Source organism: Lynx rufus, unplaced genomic scaffold (assembly GCF_022079265.1).
Source record: "Lynx rufus isolate CCGP_SWC_20201006 ecotype Redwood Valley unplaced genomic scaffold, mLynRuf1.p SCAF_4, whole genome shotgun sequence".
NCBI classification, from domain to species: domain Eukaryota; kingdom Metazoa; phylum Chordata; class Mammalia; order Carnivora; family Felidae; genus Lynx; species Lynx rufus.
In genome coordinates this window covers 96,396,834-96,419,363 of record NW_025814856.1, presented here as the reverse complement: position 1 = coordinate 96,419,363, position 22,530 = coordinate 96,396,834, and the positions used below count along the sequence as shown (strand labels likewise).

At 35.9% G+C, this 22,530-nt stretch overlaps 1 protein-coding gene across 4 annotated transcripts in view; it reads right to left on the bottom strand.

The window, feature by feature from the left end:
* ANKIB1 (ankyrin repeat and IBR domain containing 1) overlaps positions 1 to 22,530 on the bottom strand; it is a 145,756-nt gene that overhangs the window by 27,487 nt on the left and 95,739 nt on the right. For all 4 annotated transcript variants that reach the window (XM_047094674.1, XM_047094676.1, XM_047094677.1 and 1 more), the window contains 5 exons: positions 21,675 to 21,883; positions 20,402 to 20,490; positions 13,438 to 13,582; positions 11,779 to 11,945; positions 1,375 to 1,463 (listed from right to left, as the gene is read on the bottom strand). In XM_047094674.1, coding sequence (XP_046950630.1) covers positions 1,375 to 1,463; positions 11,779 to 11,945; positions 13,438 to 13,582; positions 20,402 to 20,490; positions 21,675 to 21,883 — 699 coding nt within the window. The remainder of the gene's footprint in view (positions 1 to 1,374; positions 1,464 to 11,778; positions 11,946 to 13,437; positions 13,583 to 20,401; positions 20,491 to 21,674; positions 21,884 to 22,530) is intronic.

Below are 22,530 nucleotides of genomic sequence, written 5' to 3'. Positions count from 1 at the left end.
ATCGTGACCTGGCTGAAGTCGGACGCTTAACCGACTGCGCCACCCAGGCGCCCCTAGCCTATTACTTTTTGAAGGCTGGCATCATCATCATGTGCTTTGCTCATAATAAGTATAGGTTCACTGAGTGAATTTTTTTTTTTAATTTTTTTTAATGTTTATTTATTTTTGAGAGAGAGAGGGACAGAGTGTGAGCAGGAGAAGGGCAGAGAGAGAGGGAGACACAGAATCCGAAGCAGGCTCCAGGCTCTGAGCTGTCAGTACAGGGCCCAACAGGGGCTCAAACTCACAAACTGAGAGATCATGACCTGAGCTGAAGTTGGACGCTTACCCTACTGGGCCACCCAGGTGCCCCTGAGTGAGTTCTTTTTTTAAAATTTTTATTTATTCTTAATTTTGAAAGCTAGAGCACATGTGCAGTTGTGCATGAGTGGGGCGGGGGGACGGGCACAGAGGGAAAGAGAGAGAGAATCTTAAGCAGGCTCAATGTCCAGACGAAGCTCAGTGAAGGCCTTGATCTCATGACCATGAGAACATGACCTGAGTCGAAATCAAGGGTCGGATGATCAACTGACTGAGCCACCCACGTGCCCCAGTTAATTCTTAATCCTGATTTGTAATACCTGCAACTAATTCCATTATATAAAAAGTTAAAAAAATTAACTTTTATATTAATTTGAAAATAAACAGTTGTCATAAAACACTTTAGGGGATGAGAAATTATTGCAAAGCAGATATATTTACTTGTTAAATGCAGGAATTGCTATTAGGAAGGCTAATTCAAACCCATTCTGTTTCTAGGCACATACCCTGTTCCTGATGTCACTCAATCCAATCTAAGGGTTAATTTCCTCATCTGCAAAATGGAATTACTAACACCAATTTCATAGCATTTCTGTAGGATTAATATTTATAAAAATCTCAGTTAAAATAGTTATAGACATGGCATTTAATATAAGTAAATCTACAGAGCCACATAATACCAAGAAATTAACTTGCCTTATCATCCAATGGAAGATTCCAAGGAAGTAAGAAACTTCCTCTCACTACAGTTTATACATTTCTTCCCTTAAAGTACAGAAAAGCTAGTTGGTCCACCCCAGGATAAAGGGGAATGGCTGTAGGAGAAGGACTTAAATGTGACCCCTGTTTACCCTGTTTATCTTAACTTAAAACAGTCTGTCAGAAATATGGAACCTCTGATTCACCATTGCAAAAACCTTGTGATGTCCAAAAGTGTGTTGGTTAGAGGTGTAATGTTAAACAGGAGAGCTATAGCATTGAAAACTTACTTAATGAAGACTCTAAGTAATACGACCATATTATCTTTTGAATGCTATTAGAACATATAGTATAGCTTTCTAAGATTCCTCTTACGTTCTTCTGGTTTCATTTCAGTTATTTTTTGTAGCCAATTTTTCCATGTTTGGCAGTCACAAGGCTCATGTGCTTCACCAAGGCACTCCCTGAAGAGGAAAACATAGAAAAGGCAATTAAATATTCTTTATCAACATCAAGGCAAAAGAACAGGTGAAAAGTGTTCTTCCAATTAAAAAAACATTTTTTTTAAGTTTATTTATTTTTGAGAGAGATGGACAGCGAATGAAGGAGGGGCAGAGAGAGAGAGAGAGAGAGAGAGAGAGAGAGAGAGAGAGATAATCCCAAGCAGGCTCTTGTCTGCAGTGGCATCACAGAGCCCAATGCCAGGCTCAATCTCATGAACCATGAAATCATGATCTGAGCTGAAACCAAGAGTTGGATACTTAACTGACTGAGCCACTCAGGTGCCCCAGTGCTCTTCCAATTTTAAAGCTGAGAAAACTGAAGCACAGTGACTAGTGAGAAATGAAGTATTTCAATAGAGGAAGTGAAAATATGATTCTAGAGCTTGATACTGCCAGGTCAATTTTTTTTTAAAGCAGCACATTCATTTACACATTTTTAAAAGTTCCAAATAGATTACCTAACATTTATAATTTAGTTTTGCATGCTATAAGTTATGAGCTATAAAATATTTTTATCAGTTAGGTTCTGTCCTCACTAATACTACTCAAAGTTTGTTCCCCGGGATAGCAGCATTGCCACTGCTCAGGAGCTTGTTAAACATGCAGAAGAGCAGGCCCATAAGACCTACTGATTTAAATCTACATTTTATCAAATTACCATGTGACCTGTCTGCATTTTAAAGTTTGAAAAGTACTGTTTTACATTACATTTTTGTTACTTTGACCTTGGAATCCCCAAGTAACAGCTAGGGCAATTTAATTTACCATTGAGTTTGCTGAATCCCAATTTTCTGTTTAACTGGAATTTGGCAAATTTTGATTTAAATAATTAAAACCATATCAATTTATCATTTGTAACTTGATTTTACATTCTTTCTATAGCTATATAGAAAATCCAACAGGCTTAAGGGGGAGCCTGGGTGGCTCAATCGGTTGAGTGTCTGACTGTTATGATCTCAACAGTCATGGGATTGAGCCCTGTGCTGATGGCTCGGAGCCTGCTTGGCAGACTCTCTCTTCCTCTCTCTGCCTCTCCCTCACCTCCTCTCACAATAAATAAATAAACATAAAAAAAAAGGCTTAAGGCCTTTAAAAATTACTTATTTAAAAAATTTTTTTTTCAACGTTTATTTATTTTTGGGACAGAGAGAGACAGAGCATGAACGGGGGAGGGGCAGAGAGAGAGGGAGACACAGAATCGGAAACAGGCTCCAGGCTCCGAGCCATCAACCCAGAGCCTGACGCGGGGCTCGAACCCACAGACCGCGAGATCGTGACCTGGCTGAAGTCGGATGCTTAACCGACTGCGCCACCCAGGCGCCCCAAAAATTACTTATTTTAATTCAATACAATGGTATATTCTGTAGTACAAAGGAAATTTTACAGTAAATAACAAAATATCATTTTGAAAGGAGAAAAACCCAATCTGTAGGTGCCATCATCATCATCATCATCATCATGATGTGTTATTTTAAACAAAGATCTTATTTGCAAAGTTTAAGTCTTAAGAAGACACACCTGTTGATGCAGGTAGAGTCTTACCAACTCTGAAGAACATTTTACTATATTAAGAATGTTTTGGGGCACTTGGGTGACTCGGTTAAGCGTCTGACTTCAGCTCAGGTCATGATCTCACAGTTTGTGGGTTCGAACCATGCACAGGGTTCTGTGCTGACAGCTCTGCTAAATTTCAGTATCTCCCTCTCCCTCTGCTCCTCCCCTGCTCACTCCATCTCAAGATAAATAAACAACCACGTAAATAAACAAACAAACAAATGAATTGAATGAATGAATGAATGTTTCAATTCTCCTTAACTACTATTAAAAAAATAGATGCTAACTAGTGTTGGGAAGGATGTGGAGAAACTGGAACCCTTATGCAGTGCTGGTAAGAATCTAAAATGATGCAGTTGCTATGGAAAACAGTTTGATGGTTCCTCAAAATTTAAAACACAGAATTATTACATGATCTATCAATTACACTCCTAGATATATACCTAAAAGAATTGAAAGTTTTGCAATGACTAAAATTTTCTCACCAATGTTTATAACAGCATTACTCACAAAAGCCAGAATATGGTTTACAACCCATATATCCATTAACAGATGAACAGATAAACAAAATGTGGTGTGTATACACACAATGGAATTATTAGTTGGCCATAAAAAGGAATGAAGTTCTGATACACACTACAACATGGATGAAACTTGAGACATTATGCTAAGTGAAATAAGTCACACACAAAAAGATAAATATCGTATGATACCACTTACATTAAATATTCAGAAAAAGGAATTCACAGACAGTAGAATGGTGGTTAACAGTGGCTATGGGGCAAGGGAAGATGGGGAGTTATTGTTTAATGGTTAGAGTTTCTGTTTGGTATGAGGTAAAAAGTTCTATAAATGGATAGGAAACGGTTGCACAACATTAGGAATGTACTTAAAACCTCTGAATTATATACTTAAAAATGCTTTGAAGGGAAAAAAAAAAGCATCAATTATCTTGAAAGAGTAATTTAGTTTGCTTAAGTTCCTGATATTACTGGGGTGCCTGGGTCACTCAGTTGGTGGAGCATCTGATTCTGGATTTCAGCTGAGATTATGATCTCAAGGTCCTGGGATTGAGTCTTGAGTCGGACTCCGAGCTGAACATGGAGACTGCTAAAGATTTATTTTCTTTCTTTTTCTTTCTTCCTTTCTCTTTCTTCCTTTCTTCCTTCCTTCCTCCCTCCCTCACTCCCTTTCTTTCTCTTTCTTTCTTTCTTTCTTTCTTTCTTTCTTTCTTTCTTTCTTTCTTTCTTTCTTTTTCTTTTCCTTCCTTCCTTCCTTCCTTCCTTCCTTCCTTCCTTCCTTCCTTCTTTCTCTTTCTCTTTCTCTTTCTCTTTCTCTTTCTCTTTCTCTCTCTCCCCCCACCCTGCCCCCCCTGGCCCTCTGCCCCACTTGTGTGCTCTCTTTAAATTAACAAAAAAAAAAGTGTTAAAAAAAATTCCTGACATTACTGAATCTGGCATTTGGGAAATCTTTTCCATAACTGTGGTTTTATAAAGTTTCTTAGGAATTTAGTGGTGACTTAACAGTCATTCAAAAAAGATTGGGTTGATTAAAAATGGAAGTAAAAAAAATGCAAGTAGACGTATTATATATTACATTCACTTTAGTACATATTAAAATCGACTCTGCTTTCCAGAAATATAAGGGATATCTGTGATAACTGTTAATTTTAATTTGGCACATATACTAGCATACACTAGAGTAAAAAATATGCCACAGATCTAGGAACAGTGTTTCCATATGGTGCTTAGGAATACATGCAGGAATAGAGTGTCTAGATTTGTCATGACTTATTAAAAAACAATTTAGGTGTAAAATAGACTTCTATATCTGCAGTATCTAAATGAAGCCAATGAAATAAATTATTTCTGTTAACTTTAAAGTTTTTTCCCCATGAAGATTAAACAACACATTGAATATTTTTTCCCTACTAGAATCAATACCAGTATGACTGGCTCTGGTGTCAGAACAGTTTCTGACAGAACCAGGAAAATAATCATGAGGGTTGTGAGGGGAAAACCCAATGTTTACAAATGGAATCTGAAAAAATAAATGCTATTTCTTCAAAAGGCCATAATTGCTTATCGGTGTGCTTGGTTCTCTAAGGTGCTGCATTAGACAGCAATACAAATGTTCTTTTCCAGAACCTCACTGGAGGATATAGACCTGCTGCTTCCTCAGGTGCTAGCTCAATCAGCAGGATCACTCTGAATGTTATAACTAGGCGGCACAGTTTCCAGAGCAATGCTAAGAGTGGGTATATAAATAGGAGAGGCTTATAAATAATAAATAAGAGCAAGGACTGTAAATTAAAAAGGGAGTTATTTTATTTTATTTTATTTTTTTTTTTCAATGTTTATTTATTTTTGACAGAGAGAGACAGAGCATGAACGGGGGAGGGGCAGAGAGAGAGGGAGACACAGAATCGGAAACAGGCTCCAGGCTCTGAGCCATCAGCCCAGAGCCTGACGCGGGGCTCGAACTCACGGACCGCGAGATCGTGACCTGGCTGAAGTCGGACGCTTAACCGACTGCGCCACCCAGGCGCCCCAAAAGGGAGTTATTTTAAAACTAAGGCATTTGCGAAAATAAGCCCAAACTACTTTAAAGTATGGTAATAACAATGTTACCAGACATTACATGGTTGAAAATCTGAATTATGCCATGTGTAGGGAAAGGGTTATTCTGAGAGAAGTAATAAAGAGACTGGAATATTCTGCAAACACTGGAAAGTTAAATATCTGAAGAAAGTTTCAACCAAGACACCAATAACTGGTGACAAGTTTTCTGACAGACCTAGCACCTGCTGTTGAGACTGTACCTCAAAATGTCACTAAAAACAAGTGAATTGGAAGAGGAATTTTGTTATATAGTTAAATGAAATGTAGACACACCAATAGAGTGAGTTCACTAAGGGGAAAAACTGCTTCGTTATAAAGGAAAAAGAGGTTATCTAATATAAAATCCTTAACCCTGTTCAAATATGATAGTTAACTAATATCAAGAGATCAAGGAATGGTTCTTTCCTTGAAAATTTGTCAATATGCACAACCATTGGCAGAAATATACAGTGACTCCAAAGGATTCTGGAAAAGTAAAAACCTTCTACTAAAGTTTCATCACCTGATGGAAGAAATTTCTATCAAGAAGTTGACAATTTCAGTTCACTGCCATTTTAGAACTATTATTAATGACGAATCCTGATTAAGTAGAAATCCTCATTTTATGATTTTCTTCCTTTAGTTAACTTTCTCCCTTAATTAACAAATCAACTAAAAATAATAATTCAAAAAAACTAGAATTTGGGGGGCACCTGGGTGGCTCAGTTGGTTAAGCATCTAACTCTTGGTTTCAGCTCAGATCGTGATCTCACAGTTGAGGAATTTGAGCCCCAAGCTGGGCTCTGTGCCGAAAGCACAGAGCCTGCTTGGGATTCTCTCTCTCCCTCTTTCTTTGCCTCTCCCCCATCCTCTTGAGGAAAAAAAAAGAAAGCTAGTAGTTTTGAGTTTACCAGGCAATGTTGTAATACCTTACATATACTGACTCATTTAATCCACATAACAACTCTTTCAAATTGGTACTATTATCCCCATTTTTAAAAATTTCTTTCTTTTCTTCTTCTTCTTCTTTTTTTATAATTTTTTAATATATATTTTTGAGAGAGAGACCAAACATGCACATAAGTGGAGGTGGGGCAGAGAGTGAGAGTGAGAGAGTGAGAGTGAGAGAGAGAGAGAGAGAGAGAGAGAGAGAGAGAGAGAGAGAATCTGAAGCAGGCTCTGCACTATCGGTGCAAAGCCCGACATGGGGCTTGAACTCACAAACTCAGTGATCATGACCCGAGTCGAAGTCAGATGTTCAACTAACTGAGCCACCCAGGTGCCCCTATTATCCCTATTTAATATTTATTTATTTTTGAGAGAGAGAGAGAGAGAGGCGTGAGTGGGGGAGGGCAGAGAGTGAGACACAGAATCTGAAGCAGGTTCCAGGCTCTGAGCTGTCCGCATAGAGACTGATGTGTGGCTCGAACTCAAGAACCATGAGATCATGACCTGAGCTGAAGTCGGACACTTAACCGACTGAGCCAGCCAGGTGCCCCCGTATCATCCTATCTAAAATGCACAGAGAGGCTCAATACTCTGCCAAAGGTCACACAAGGCGCAAGCAGATGAGCTGAGATTTGAAGCCAAATTGTTTGACTTTGGAACTAGTACATTTTATGCTGACTGCATCAGTTACAAAGGCTTCAATTGTATCACTGTATTATAAGAGAAGATGCTTGTTTATCATCAAGTCACACAGCTAGTTAATGGCAGTTAAGTCTCAAATGCAGGTCCTATGTTTCCCATGTCAATCATGTGCTCCACTGAAATCTGATAAATTGAACTTTCAACAGTATTTATTTAGATGGGTATGATACTTTGTATAGAGTAGACACGATATTTAAACAGGGTCTTATGATCGATTTCTATCAAATAAATATCATGTTTCATTTCTGGGCCTAGGACAAGTTGGTGAATATATTCTGCTAGTTAGCAGGACTCTGACACTAAAATAGCTAAATACTGCCAATCTGGAAAATTTTTTTCCAGAGCCAGAGTTTATTAAGCTAAGTAAGGATTTGAGACTCTAATTTTGCAAGAGAAGATGAGACTCAACTATTAGGGTCCACAAACAAGAACAACATCATGTATTTTTCCCAGAGGACTCTTAAAGAGTCTGTTGCCTGTGAAGTCTGTGGAGGAGATGAAGCATGAAACTACTGCTTTAACTCAATCAAGATTCATGATCCTAACAGGAGAGTAGGTTTTATCAAAATCCTTATTGTGGGTATTGGAGGAAAACAGAATGAGCTGACAATATTAATGCATTTACTTGTGAAGTTTCCTGAAATACCTGACAAGTCTGCACATTGTACTTTGATTCACTGGAAACTTCAGTGGACTAGAAACCTGACACTGTTGTTTCTCATCAGTTGCATCACTATAATCCAAATCTTCTTCTTGGGTTCAATTTGTTTCATGGTGATGGTGACACTACTTTAAAGGGTTCTTTGCATAGTTTCAGAAAATAAATGCTCCACAGCTGGGTGATATATTAAAAACCACATAACATTACTGTTTAGAATATTCATGCCATTCAATTTTATTCAATAACTCAAAAATATGTTTGCCAGTCTATGGATTTAGAAGAGATGAATTCTATTTAAGTTCTCCATTTCCAATGGCAACAATGGTGATTAAAGGGACTGGGGACAGTAATATAGGAGAGATATGACCATTATACATAAGGTTAAATTTGAGTTCTTCTCCTCACAGATAAGAATTTGGGTGGTATTAAGAAGTATTTTTGACAATAAATCTTTAAAAAGTTGCCTCGGAAAAGAAAGACTTTGCATTAGTTCAGAGGGCATAGAAGTTACATAGTAGCATATTCTACTTCATAAAGAGGAAAACAGAGGGGAAATGCTCATTGGCTCAAGTTATGAACTCGGTCTATGGACAATATTGTCAACATCAGACAAAATACAATTATACAGGCTAGGGGAAGAAAGCATTCTAGGTTCAGTTATTAAGGGCACAGAACTGGTGGGTGAAAAAGTTACAAAAGAAAGGACTACTTTGTGGTGGGAAAGGAAATGTATACTCCTACCTTCCCTCCTATCAATAAATATGTTCAGTTATACCCAGGCCCACATCCCTCTTGGGGATGGCTCTCAACTCATTCTGTCACAGCAGCTCTTAAAAAGAAGGAACTATTAGGGGCACATGGGTGGCTCAGTCGGTTAAGCATCTGACTCTTGATTTTGGCTCAGGTCATGACCTTACAGTTTGTGAGATAAAGCCCTGTGTCGGGCTGTGTGCTGACAGCGCAGAGCCTACTTGGAATTCTCTCTCTCCCTCTCCTCTGCTCACGCACTCTCTCTCAAAATAAATAAACTTAAAAGAAGAAGAAGAAGGAGGAGGAGGAGGAGGAACAATTATTGTCTTTTCTCATGGTTTTTGTAATCATCTTTAGAGAATATTTCTGAGGTTTCTGGGGAAAGAAAGAAACCGAGAATCATATACCTTTATTTTATAAAGATTTCTCTTACAAAGCTTTCATTTGCATAGAGCTGATTTTGCCTCTTTTTGAAATACTAGATAAGGGCAGTAGAATTCTACTTAGAATTGTTTCAATTTTTAGAATTTCTGATTACAGACAAAGCTCTTTTATTACATGAATAAGATTAGGAAGCTAAGAATGTAAAAACAGAGACTGCAAATTAATGCCTAGAGAGGTGAAACAGGCAATGTAAAAATCCTAGAATAGGATTTAGAACTAGAATTGCTATGTCCAGAAAATGATGGTTCTTTTTGCTAAGCCCTCTACTACCCTTATGAATAAGAGCAAGAGAAATGATTACCAAATGTGACTTTGAATCCATGCGGCCATTCACAGATCCTCTGAACTGGGATAAAATTCAAAAGAGGGCCTGTGATCTTGGCATACAGTACCACCTAGCCTGACTGGGGTGTGACAAAAAGCAAGCTAATATAATTCTCCAAACACTGGTCTAGAAATGTACAATTTGTAGCATCATATATGTTTATAGAAACATTGATAGAGCTTTTAGAATCTGTCATTGGTAGGTTTTTCCATTAGTTTCATCATGTTCAGTCAAACCAAATCTACTACTTGTAGCATACAAAGAAAGGTGGGGAAGAACATAAAAAAAATTAGCTAATCTGCAATAAAAACTAGTAAAAGCTAGACCACAGAAACCATAGAGCTTAAGAAGACAATGCCAATCATAGGTTCTTCTCTCCCCTTCAAAACTTTTTATTCTCTGATCTTAGCAAATACTATCTTCTTATTTTCTAAATGTTTTATTAATTTACCTTTTCTATTTTTGTAGCTTCTCCACCAATCCTCTGAATTAGCCTTGTTCAACCACGATGCTTACATGAACCAGAGAACTCAGAAACTGATTTATGTGGTAACTTGCCTCAACGTTCCCAAGGATAATACATAATTAGTACCATTTTAGATGCACAGGGTGCACACGATGGGGTGCCTGATGGCACATGTGCTTAAATTTCTGAAGGAACTCCACACTAAGTCAGAACAGGGAGCTCCTTTATTTTTCTTACTTTAATTTTCTTATATTGTAGTAAAGTGGGTTCATATTCATCTAAGGACTATTTATTCATGAACAATTAAACTCTTGTGTATTCATTAACCCACTTGTCCCTTCTGAGCTGGATCCTGAACTCCTCTGGTGAGGTAGTAAGGTGGGGTTAAGAACCAATCCGCAAATAGTAAAACATGTAAAACTAAAAATTAGGAATTTGTCTTTTAAATGTTTTGAGAAATTACTATAGTTCTTAAAATATAATAAATTACTATTATATGTGGATATAATCTATTACTCAGTAATTTGTTGCTGTTTTACTTTCTGAGTCTGATTTAGCCACGAAAGTAGTCAATATGGTTTTCCTTTCATTAATCCCTTCATTCAAGCACCTAGTACAGAAGTCTAGCAAACTTTTTCTGTAAAGAACCAAATGATACATATTGTGGGTTTTGTAGGCCATATGGTCTCTGTTACAACCAGGCAATACTGTCATGGCCTGAAAGCAGCTATACACAATAGGTAAACAAACTGGCATGAATGGGTATGGCTGTGTTCAAATAAAAAATTGGTGGAGACAGTAGTTTTCTGACACATGACCCAGAGTTCAGTGGTACATATAGACTGACAGTTCAAGAGATATTTTTAGCTAATGATAATGATGATGAGGGTAAGAAATAGACCTTTCAGGGTATGAATATTTCCATAACTACGCCTTCTTACTACTTAGCAGTGCTAGAATTTGACTTTGGTTTCTGATAAGTAGATGAGTTTTATACCCACCTAAAGTATATCCTTGCATATGTGATAAATTTGGAAATGAGAAAAAAGGAGAACAAATACTATTTCTTATTGTGATCATTTAATTAACTAAAACAAAACAGTTAATTATGACTGAATTGACTCTGAACAAAGCAGAATGCTGATGTCAGATATATAGTCAGCCTATCCATTACTGATTTATCACCAGTTCATACTTATTAAGTACTTTCTTTATTAAACAAAACACAAGACACACAAAGTGATTCCTAAGTAGGACTGTGCATTAAGAACCACCTAGGAGCTTCTTTCTTGGGGCCCTACTACAAAATCTATTATCAAAATCTTACTTGTTGGTGTCTAGATGAAAATTTGGGAAAACTGTCTTAGTTAATTCTGGTTATTCTTCAGAAGATTCCAGAAGAATTCTGGAGTCTTCAATTTTAAGAAAAAAAGTTAAGCTCTAAACATGTTCTAATCTGTGGTCAGCAATTTGGTAATATTGTTTAAGTGCATGAGCTCTGGAGTCAGAGCTGGGCTCTAAACCCATTTTTGCCATTTCCTAGCTGTATAACCTGGGCAATTTCTATATGCTGAGTTTCTTTATCTGTAAATTGGATATAATAACAGCATTTAACTCATAGCATTGTTGGGAGAATTCAATAGGTGAAAATATCTGGCATAACACCTGGCACACATCAGTCACACAATAAATATAAACTATTACTACTTATCACACATTTTTTCAATTACTAACAATGATATCAAAATATACTACATTTTAAAGGCCTAATTCAAGGTGCATAGTCTGTTAAGTGAATAGGCTATTCCAACTTGTCTTGTACTGACCAGCAGAAGAGGTGTCCTTTTCCACAGTCCACAGCAGGAGCTCTGAGCAAGGGAAAGCTGAGTGTATCAGACCCAGATGTATTTGACCCTTGTTTTGTAAGTCTGACTGCTCTTTCACAGCCTGGAGTAGGACACCATTTAATGGCAGGATTATTTTCAACAAAGGCCTGTTGGAACAGCAATAACAAAACATGACAGAAAATATTTTAATACTAAATTCTCAGAGTATATCCCATGTCAATTTAATTTAGAGGGGAAAAAAAAGGCGTGAAATAAAAAACAAAGAGTAATCAGTCTAAAGAGATACTTAAAATAGTACCAGAAAGTATGAAACTTAAAAGTAAGAAGGAAAAAAGAGGTAATTACTTTAGTAACAACATGACTTTTTAAATTTATATTTTCTTTAATCTAAAAACCAGGTAGGGGTGCCTGGGAGGCTCAGTTGGTTAAGCCTCCAATTTTGGCTCAGGTCGTGATCTCATGGTTCGTGAGTTTGAGCCCAACATCAGGCTCTGCACTGGTAGTGTGGAGCATGCTTGGGATTCTCTCTCCCTCTTTCTCTCTCTGCCCCACCTCCACAGTTGCTCTCTCTCAAAATAAATTAAAAAATATATAAAAAACACAAAAGCCAGGTAGATGATGATGAAGTAAAACATAACTATTCACAAAGAAAATGTGTAATTTAAACATGTTTTCTCATACAATATGCTGCTTTTCTGATGGCAAATAATTATAGAATAGAATCTTGTATGTGATTATTAGTTACATTAGAACTGCAAATTTCTAAATGGTGCCCTAACAATACAGAAGTCAATATTATGATGCTTTCTACGTTATGAAACAGCAGAATGTCTTTTTAAAAGTCCATATGTTATAGGGGTTAGACTACAAAAAAATCTGCATAAAGCAGTCAAAGTGTAATTTTTAAATCACACAAGAAAGTAACTTACCTATGCTTCTGCACAACTCTTAAACAAAAATAAAGAATGCAGGAAAAAGAAACATAATTCATTATATGAAACTATTCTTTCAAAAAACCCATTCTAAATTGATAATCTTTATTTCTGAATATTTACATGTAGTAATGTAAAATATGTCTTTTAGAAAACTTCAAATAGGTACTACCTACTTTGAATACTGTTCTCATCAATCAGTTATAAAAGTGCCAACAGGCAAATAAGCATACAGTTCTGACCAACATTTTTTATTTTCTGTAAATTACTACTTCGGCTTTTAATTTTTACTTGTTTTTTAAAATTAAAAAAAAATTATTTTAGGGAGCGAGAGAGCGAGTGGGGGAGAGGGGCAAAAGTGGGGAGAGAGAGAGAATCTTAAGTAGGCTGCATGTTCAGCATGGAGCCTGGTGGGGGGCTTGATCCCACAAACCTGGGATCGTGACAAGCCAAAATCAAGAGTTGGACACTCAACCTACTGAGCCACCCAAGTGCCCCTACTTTTACTTCTATCATGACTACAAAATAATGCTTTAGCTTAAAACTGTAATTAATGCCACCACTCCTTCATGTAGTTTTTCTGGGAGACAAAAGTCAGAGTCCATTATTTCACGTGTTTTCAAAAATAAAAAAAAAAGTTAAATAAAATCTCTTACACAGTTTTAATAAAATTAAAATGATGGAAATCAGATAATTGGCAGCATACCTTAATATCAAACTGTAGGTATCGTTTGTCCATCTCCTTGGAAACTACACTTTCTATGATATCCACAGGCACAAGTTGGAAGCAATCATATGCAGGGCAGAAAATGTTGTGAGCTTCACCTTCTTGAATTTTCAGATTCAAAAATCTATTAAAATTATCAATTGATAGAAAAAAAGGAAAAATATAACTTATTTTCACATTCTAAGAATTTCTTCTTTATGCTCAATTTTCTTTTAGAGTGTAATTAAAATAACACCAATGAACAAAGTGTGGAATATCAATTATAATACAGTTGATTTAATAAAATATATATAATTCACATAATTCACAAATATTATTAAATATTATTTGCCCAACCATTCATTCATTCATACACACATATATGAATATATATACTCATATTTATGTTATATATATATTTTATACATGTTCCTCTTTTGCTTTATTCTAAAAATCTGAAACAATATACATAACATTAAAATTTAAGAAATGAGTGATTTGGAAAGGTCACATTCAATTCTCAATATTTCGTACTTTTAAAGAAAAGGGAGCAAGTGTACAGAATTAAAATCCTGGATAATCCAAGAGATTTGGGAGTGGCATTGCAAAATAGCATACCTTTTTGAAGAAAAGACTTTCTGCTTATATTTCATTCAGACGAGTATTAAGTTGCATGTCCTACTCCAGGCACACTAGTTGACCTAGTCAAACTAGTTCCCTAGTTGCCCAGGGAAAAGGCATCCTGGAGAGTGACAGGAATGTAGCCCTAGGTGAATTAAGTGCTTAAGAGCAGGATTTTGAGTTAGACAATTCCAGGTCTGCCACTAACAAGTCATATGATCTTTAGCAATTTGTTTACCTGTCTGCCCCTCAGTTTCACTATCTGTAGAATGGAGGTAATAATAAGCATTTCTTGGGGTTGTTAACACAGATTATATGATATAATGTATGAACATCTCCATGGTGCCTGGCATAGATAAGAATTCATAAATTTTAGCAAGGGTTTTATTTTTATTATTAATATTTGGACAAACAAGAAGAAATGAGCTTTTAAAGTGTGATTTAACACTTAAGCCTACAGAAAATAAATGGAAAGCCAGGCAATTAAGTCACCATTCTCTAGTGATCACTATCAACTGTTTGATTCTTCTACCTGCAGTATTTTTCCTTCAGGTTCTCTCGGGCTCTTAATTCTACTGCACTTAAAAAAAAAAAATCAAACTTACTGTCATCAGATCTACCCCCTCTGCTCCATTTCCTTCTTCCACAATTTCATCCTGGCACTTTAAGGAAAACAGAGCCCTCTCTTCTGTTTTTTTTAATTTACTTATTTTAAGAGAGCAAGAGAACATGTGCTGGAAGGGACAGAGAGGAAGAAGAGAGAATTCCAAGCAGGCTCTGCAGTCAGCACAGCCCAATGGGGCTTGAACCCACGAACCATGAGATCATGACCTGAGCTGAAATCAAGAATTGATGCTTAACCTACTGAACACCCAGGTGCCCCCAGAACCCTCTCCTAATACCCTTTCTAACATACCCCAGACCTAGCCATATCTTTAGCTGTCTCTGCCTTCTCACTTCAGTGAAAGAGGGCTTTCTTCTTCACCCCCAAGCTAATCCTTAAATATTCTGGCCAGCTCTGGAACTTGCACAATCCAGAAACCTATCCCCTCTTTGTCTCTGTTTCTGTCTGTCTCCCTAATGGCTCTTTTCTTTGGCATAATACATATGCTCAAGTTTTTTCCCACCCTGAAACATTTCTCAACCAAATGATCCTTTTTAGCTCTACTTTCCTTTCATATCAAATTTTCTTGACAAAATAGTTCGATGATTTGTCATTACTTCCTCAAGTCCATCCCATTCAACCTGCAACACTCTAGTTTTTGTCACCTCTTCACTGAATGGCCAGCTCTCAACAAGGCCATAAGACTACCCATTAGCCCAAGGATTCAAGACTTCTCAATTTTTATCTGCATTGACTTCTCTGGAGCATCAGACACCGCTAAACAGTTCATTCTTTTAGATTCTCTCTTTTCTCTGGCTTCTAGGACTTATTTTTTTTCTGCTGGCATTATCTTCTTACTTCTGGTTGCTCCTTATCCATCTTTTCCACTAGTGACTTTTACTCCTCTGATCACTGATTTTTACGTTCTCTAGGGTTTTCACACCAAAACTCTTTTCTTCCCATTCCATTCAATCTTCCTGGGTGATCTGAATATTAACTTGGGGTGCCTGGGTGGCTCAGTTGGTTAAGTGTCTGACTTTAACTCAGGTCATGATCTCATGGTTTGGGGGTTCGAGACCCGTGTCGGGCTCTGTGCTGACAGCTCAAGTTCCTGGAGCCTGCTTTAGATTCTGTGTCTCCCTCTCTCTCTGCCCCTCCCCCACTTGCACTGTCTCAAAAATAAACATTAAAAAACTTTTTAAAATACTCCTAACTTAAACTACCACCTATATGCTAATGACTCCGAAATTTAAAGCCCAGATATCTCTCCTTAGCTATAGATTTTACTACACACAATATTTGTTTAAATGCCTCATATGCATTTAAAATTCAACATGTTTAAAATCTTCCCTTCTATTTCTCAGTATAATTTAAAAGCCACACACACTCCACAAAACTGACATATGTCAACAGAAGGCCACTCTGTACCTTAGTTACTAGTTAAAAATTACCTGTATAGACTCTGTGTCAAGAAAAACAATTTCACAGAAATAAAGATGGATGAAGTGTTTAGGGGAAATGCTATGGAGCAGCAGTTCCCAAAGTGTGATCTGTGGACCTGAGACTTTTCAGGGGGTTTATGAGGTCCAAACTACTTTCATAATGGTATTAAAACTTTGTTTTTCAGTTAAAACTGCTGATGCTGTAGCAAGAATCATGGCAGTGGTGCTAAAACCGTACTGGTAGACTTTATATTCTTCACTGCTTCACACTTGTAGTTAAAAAGCCAGTTTCATTTAAGAATAGCCTTGATGGAATAATTATGAATTACTGGTTATTAATAAATTTTATTATTTATTTTATTATAGTAAGTCTTAGCCCACAAGTACACATCTTTTGGGTATGCTGTGCAAAGAAATGGGAAGTAAGCATAATGAACTTCTGCTGCATACCAAACCATGCTAGTTGTCTCGGGGAAAAGTACTTAGGAAAATGTTCAATTTAGAAGTGGACCTACCTACTTTTATCATGGAATGCTATTTTTATTTGAACACTATTTATTTAGAAAATTAATTAAATGAGCCTGTCATGTCAAGGAAAAAAGTTGACAGTATTTGTTGCCAATGATAAAGTTCAAGACTTCACATAAAAATTAGAATTTTGAAAAATTCTTAATGCTACTGTGAACTTGACAGCTTCCCAATATTTATAGACTTTTCTTTTTTTCTTTTAAAAACTTATTTATTTAAATTCAAGTTAGTTAACATACAATGTAGTATTGGTTTCAGGAGTAGAACCCAGTGATTCATCACTTACATATGATACCCAGTACTCATCCCAACAAGTGCCCTCCCTAATGCCCATCACTCATTTAGCCCATCCCCCTGCCCACCTCTCCTCCAGCAACCCTCAGTTTGTTCTCCGTATTTAAGAGCCTCTTATGGTTTGCCTCCCTCTCTATTTTTCCTTCCCTTCCCCTATATTCATCTGTTGTGTTTTTTAAATTCCACATATGAGACTTTTCTGATGAGTTTGGTGATGATAGTAATTAATGTGCTTTTTTTTTTTTTTACTATATTTATGTGTAGTGAAATATGTTAACACTGGAAGATCTACATAACCCAGTGAATAAATGTTTTCCAAAATGATGCAGTGCAAGATAGACCAACAGATTTTAATGTAGAGGTACCAAAAAAAAAAAATCTATTGATAAGGTTTCAGATTTTATACTGCAGCTAACCATTAAGAAACTACCAGTATGATGTATATTAGAGTATCTAAACTTATTAATATACTTCTCTTTTTTCCATCTACACATCTTTGTGAAGCCAAATATTCTTTATATATGTCAACCAAAACAATATATTATTATAGACTGAATGTATGGGAGTATAGCTGTCTGTTATTAAGCTAGACATTAAAGGGATTTGCAAAACAACACGACTCTTCTAATTTTTTAATTGAAAATAGTTAATTATTCACAGTAAATGTTATTTATGTTAACACATAAATAATGGGTTTATTATTATTCCTTTTAGCTATGAATAAGTTCCCTGAAAAGCTGAATATATCTTAATAGTCTCCTGTGAAAGTGCACTGTTTGCTTACAGTTCCTATATGATGATGTTTTGAATTTTATGTACTCTAATCAGAGCAGGTTTAACTATCTCTGGGTGTTTAAATGACAGAACTGAGAAGATCTCAACTGAAAGCAAGATCATTTCCCTGTGAGCCATGCTATTAATCTTCATCAAAATACAATTTCCCACTAAATTTATGAGCGGAACATGGAGTTGATGAACGTTAATAAAAGGGAGAAATCTGGGGCAAACTTTACTTGCATTTTTATCTTGTTGGTTACCCACCCTTAGGAAGATAACAATAACTACCATTTATCAAGTGGTAACTATGTGCCAGGCCCTGTTCATTCTCAGTATTTTACATACATTAAGTCATTTGACAGTAAACTGACAACAATCTTATGAAGTACTATTATCACCATTTTATAGATAAGGAAATGGAGGCACAAGGAGGTTACCACTTAGCTAAATTAACAACTAATAAGTAGCAGGAAGATATTCTAGGCTGGGTAGAAAATATTAATTTTTTTTCATTTAAGCCCTTGGAGTAGATGCTTCCAAGCACCTGGCTGGATTGATGACATCATGGGGTAGGGAAGAGTGAAATAAATTGAAAGGTTTTTCAACTATCTAAGGATCTTTTAAAATTCTTCCAATCTTATTAAACAAAGAAGTTTCTTTTCTATATGCCTAGAAAGGGCTACATTTAATTTAAAAATGATTTTATCAACATATAAGTCACCCAACCTAGAACCTGTTTTACTGCTGCTTGATTTGACAAGAACTACTGGCAGGCTGATGGAAGGGGAATCCTAGGTAGGTTGATAAAGTACCACAGAAAATAATAATTAGATCTTTCAAATTTAAATCTTACCATAAACTTCCCATGGCTAGTCTGATGAGTATGGGAGATGGTTCCTGTGACAGAAGTGTGGCGAAGGAGGTAAAGGAAGTTCAAAAAAATTCAAGTAAATCCCTTGGGGAGGCTGAGTTTTCACACAGAAACCAAGGTCCAAAGTAGCAAACTTGGTAGAACCCAGAAAATACTCCCTAATGCAACAGAGTTAACAATTAAGCTAAACAAAGTATTGTACGTGTGGAAGATTTTCTGCATCCAGAACTAGGTCAAAGTTAGCTTTGGATTGTAAACCCTGACCCTTACCAATTAGGTTGCTTGTATTAGCTGTACTAATTTGATCTTATTTAATTAGAGTCTAGTCTGTTTAAAGAAAAAAAAAAAAACCGACCATGTAGTCTCATTTATTCTGACTTTTTAAGAAGCAGTATTTCCCCCTCCAAATGAAATCTTGCGCTATACCCTGACTTAAAAAACAAAATGTACTCAAAACCAGAATGACAGAAAGATGAGTGGTTGTCTACAAATTGGAGGCAGGAGGGTGTGCAGAGGATGAGGGAGACAGAGAAAGGAGGACTGGAGGGATTTCAAGGAGAAATGAAGTTTTGCGGGATGATGGATATTTTTATTATTTTGATGTTGGTAATGGTTTCATGGGTGTGTACATTTGTCAAAGCTTATCAAATTATTTATTTTAAATATGTGGTTTATCATATGTCAATTATACTCCAACAAAATTTGTTAAAAAAAATCTGTTTATAAGAACAACAGAAAATTTGCTCAGGTTCTTGCTCTCTCACCCAACACGGTATTCCCCAGGTCCCTATACTTGGTACCTGGTACTCCATGAAAAATAATACTTTGAAAACTTCTGATTTTTAAGATTCCTTAAATACTAATGACATGCTTTGCCTAGGTCATTAATCAGTAGGTTTATGTGCTCCAGAGATAACATGGTTATTGTATTGCTCACTAATTACATTGATCTTCTCTTTCATTTTGTTTATAAACCTCTCTTGAAAAGTGCGACATTAGAGCAAAGTTAATGGATGGAAAGAAAGTATAACTCTTGGCAAGATAATGGGAAGGAGAACAAAAATAAACATGAGAAACAAAATAAATTTCCCATTTTTAAAATATACCCGTGTCTAGAAGAGACATTGAACTCTGAATAGGTTAAAAGGGGATTTAAAAAAATTTTTAATGTTTATTTTTGAGAGAGAGAGAGAGAGGGAGGGAGAGAGAGCAAGGGAGGGGCAGAGAGAGAGGGAGACACAGAATGCAAAGCAGGCTCCAGGCGCTGAGCTGTCAGCACAGAGCCTGATGCGGGGCTTGAACCAATGAACTGCGAGATCATGACCTGAGCCAAAGTTGGATGCTTAACCAACTAAGCCACCCAGGAGCCCCTAAGAAGGGATTTTAAACATCCATCCTGTTACAAATTTTCAAGGCTATTTGCTTGTCACAAAAAATTTAGAGAAAGCGTAAAACAAATGTTTACAAATTACTGGAATATAAAAAAAGTTATTCTTGATATTTAGGTGTAGGCTTGAAACTTACATTAGATGTAATATAAATGAAAATACTAAGGAAACTTATTTATGCATACCTGCTTTGTTACCAGAAGTACCTTACATTAAGTGAAATAACATTTATTACTAAATTAAATGATTTTACTGTATTAATAAATGGGAAGATGTAAAAATAAGGAAAAAAAATTCTTCCTTAGTAGTATATTTCAGTGTAACTCTGAAACCAATATTAATAATCCATATCATTAAATATCAAAAGCAAGCAATTTCATTACCAAATCAGAGCGCTGTCATGCAGTAAGAAATACTAATAAGCTGCACATATACTCACGACTCCCAACATCCTCTACAAAAGTCATGTCCACAGGGCATATCCACTGGGTCTTCAAATACAGAAATACTGCACATACAAATGTCACACTGGAGATGAAGAAAAGCAATGATTTAAATGAAGTTATACTTTGTAGAGAGAACAATATATTCATTCGTTTGTTAGTTTAATACAAAAATGCTACTGTAGTAATTACGAAGTTAAGTGTTTCATAGTTATAAGGGAAGTTACAGTTAGTACGCTTATTTTTGACTGAATACCAAATACCATGCCTACTTCATTATAAACTATTAAGGGATTTAAATATTTTAATGTACAAGTCAAACTCTTAAATTCCAAATTTCCCAAATGCAACTATCCATTTGGGAAGAAAAGTATAAGAAGCAAACCATTAGAGTCTATTCAGGTCCAAAAAAAATTAAAAAAATCTACTCAGGTCAAGATCAAATTGTCCACTGCAAAATAACCATTTCAATATCATGTTCTTTAGCCCATACTCATCCCAGAAAATCTACAAAAACAGAGTAACTTTGTGTTTTCAACATAAAAACTCAGGATATTTAGAGTAGCAATTTAAGGATTTCTACCCAGGGAACCCTGCTGCAAGGCTATGTATCTTCTAAACAATGACTTATCAGGAGCAAACATTCCAATACAGATGCAAACTATAGAAGTAGAATCCTGTTTTCTGAGAAAGCCAAGATAAAACCCAGAATACTTTCATTTTCATCACATATTTGAGAATAACAGCATAACAATGGTATGCCATTTAAAAATGCAGACAATGGCAGTATTGTTTCTCAATAAAAAAAAAAAACATTTACTATGGAAATCTAGATGATACACTCAAGAAGCTTTACTGAAACAAATACATAATTATCAATATTTTATTGTAAGCGTTTTCATATTTTTTATTTAAAGTGCCTACATAAACTCAACTTTTAATATTTCAGCATGGTGTGTTTAAAACTTTAAACACCTGGAGATTTTAAGTAAAAATACAGTAGATGGCTTTCTCAAACTCTTTTCTGTTTTCTGTTTTGAAATGAGAAAAGAAGAGCTTTTGTTTTTCAATCTGTAATTCAGAGATCACCAAAATATTCTATGATAATAAATACTTACCAAAGGGTGAAATAACTGAACCCTTTAAGAAGGGTATAGGATTCAATTATAGGAATTTAGCTAAAAGGTTCCATGAAACAACATTAAATAAGTTAAAAGTTAAAAGACTAAACACAAAATTAGGGGAAATATACTGAATACCAAACCATACCAAACTGGTGTCCAAATCCCCAGGAGATAAACTTATTTCATCTGGAGAGGTGACAGAAGAACGTGTAGTCCTTGGAGTTCTTGGAGAAGGGAGCGTATCCCAGGCATTATACCCGCTCGGTGGTGGAGTTGGCATTTGAACACCTGATCGTTGGCAGCAGTTCTCTGGGTTGGACATCCAAGCCTCAAGTAATTTCTCCCTGTCCCAGTCTTTAAGAAAAATGGAATAGATAGCTCTCAAAAAACAGAAAATATGGTGATGTTTTAAGAGTTTCATAATAACAAAAGAGGATAAATTAAAGTGATATAGGCTATCTCTTCTATATGAAAGTAGTAACTGCAAATGAGTATTCAGGTATGTTATATGCACTAATATTTTTAAACAAGAATTTAAACTTTTATAATCTACTGTGGTTTACAAATATGTCAATATCTACCAATATCATCAAAACTCCCAGTCATTTCTAATAATCAAAAGAAATGCCTCATCACTTTTGGAAGTTACTAAATTTTTTTTTGGCATAGGTTTCATTTAGCCATTTTACTCTTTTCAAGAAAAATATGTAAATTTTCCAACTGGTTTCACCAGTGTCAAGTGGTAAAATGATTGGACAGCTTACTATAAACATGTCAAAATGTCAACAGTAAGTCCAAAAATCATTTGATATACAGCTTGAAAGCAGAAGAAACTTCTGAAGGGATTATGGTTATAAAGTTTTAGTGAATTAGGTATAAATTCTGTATTGAGTTCACATCTGACTGAACTAAAGATGATCTTCCTACTATGGAAACTTTTTTTTTAAATGTCTATTTAGTTTTGAGAGAGATAGAGACAGAGCGTGAGTGGGGGAGGGGCA